Source organism: Ursus maritimus, unplaced genomic scaffold (genome assembly GCF_017311325.1).
Source record: "Ursus maritimus isolate PB19 unplaced genomic scaffold, ASM1731132v1 scaffold_26, whole genome shotgun sequence".
In the NCBI taxonomy this organism is placed as follows: Eukaryota; Metazoa; Chordata; class Mammalia; order Carnivora; family Ursidae; genus Ursus; species Ursus maritimus.
In genome coordinates, this window is record NW_024425119.1 from 44,891,152 (window position 1) to 44,892,730 (window position 1,579).

Below are 1,579 nucleotides of genomic sequence, written 5' to 3' on the forward strand. Positions count from 1 at the left end.
GCTATATTAAACTTACCGTGAAAACCAAGTGAAGAGCTAAACAGGTGTAGAGAAAGAATGCTTTATGCGTAGATGTCACATGTGCTATAATGGGAAGAGCCCTGGGTTTGGAGAGTCACAGTAGAAAACCATGCGTTAGGTAACTTACATGTTACGTGCTGATGGGCAATCACAACATGCCTTAGATTTAGTTTCTAGAAAAGGGCACCACACATCCTACCTAACACAATTGGCTGGCAAGTAGGTGATGGTAACACAAATTTCAATGTCTTCCATAAGAGCAAAAAGGATAGTTTATGATACTGGGAAATAGAAAGTTCAGTTTTTAACCTCATCTTGTACCTCTTAGCAGGTTCTTGGCATGAGCGACAAGGGAGCAGGCAACCACTCAGATGTAACTGGCTTCATTCTCGTAGGCTTCAGGGTCCGTCCAGAGCTCCACGTTCTCCTTTTTCTCGTATTCCTGCTGGTCTATGGCATGGTCCTTTTGGGGAACATTAGTATGATGGCAATCATTGTGACTGACTCCCAGCTGAACACACCAATGTATTTCTTTCTAGGCAACCTCTCCTTCATTGATCTCTCCTACTCCACTGTTATTGCCCCGCAAGCCATGGTCAACTTCCTGTCTGAGAAGAAGACTGTCTCCTTTGTGGGGTGTGCTGCCCAGCTCTTCTTTTTTACCTTCTTCATCGTAACAGAAGGGTTCATCCTGGCAGCCATGGCTTATGACCGCTTCATCGCCATCTGCAATCCTCTTCTTTACAGTGTCCACATGTCAAGACGCCTTTGCTCTCAGCTGGTGGCCGGTTCCTATCTCTGTGGCTGGCTCAGTTCCATCCTCCAAGTCAGCATAACATTCTCAGTGTCTTTCTGTGCTTCCCGAGTCATTGACCACTTCTACTGTGATTCTTACCAAATTGAGAAGATCTCCTGTTCCAATCTCTCTGTCAATAAGATGGTATCTCTCAGTTTGGCCGCCTTCATTATTTTGCCTACAATAGTTGTTATTGTGGTGTCTTACATGTACATCGTGACCACAGTCTTGAAGATTCCCTCCAGGGAAGGGAGAAAGAAAGCCTTCTCCACCTGCAGCTCCCATTTGGGAGTGGTAAGTTTGCTCTATGGGACTGTCTCCTTTGTGTATCTCACACCTCCAAGCAATCCTGAACTTCGTAAAGTGGCGTCAGTATTTTACATATTGGTCACACCCATGTTAAACCCCCTGATCTACTCTCTAAGAAACAAGGATGTCAAACAAGCTTTGGGGAAAATCCTGTGGAACAAAAAAGCTTTATATTAATTCCACTTTCTTATGACTTCCTCATTAATGGGCTCATTGATCATTTCATCCTAAATGCTTTTAACATGGTGTCAAGTTGAGTCACTTAAGAATCCTTTAAATTGACCATCCCAGGATGACTGAATGGTTTTCATGGAAGGAGTAGTAGCAATCCTCTCTTCCCTAGGAGCAGTGTTAGATACTCAGCATCAATAAAATTTACAGCCATTCTATCAACATATTATACTCCCCACTCTTTGTAGGTATAACTCTATGATAGTGGGGACAGTAGGGAAA

General features: G+C 43.5%; 1 protein-coding gene across 1 annotated transcript; it reads left to right on the top strand.

Moving 5' to 3' along the window:
* The first annotated feature begins 361 nt into the window (after positions 1 to 361).
* Positions 362 to 1,303, top strand: LOC103682037 (olfactory receptor 9K2-like). Its single transcript, XM_040641934.1, has one exon. It carries the CDS (start codon positions 362 to 364, stop codon positions 1,301 to 1,303), a length of 942 nt encoding a protein of 313 aa, XP_040497868.1.
* Positions 1,304 to 1,579: the final 276 nt, after the last annotated feature.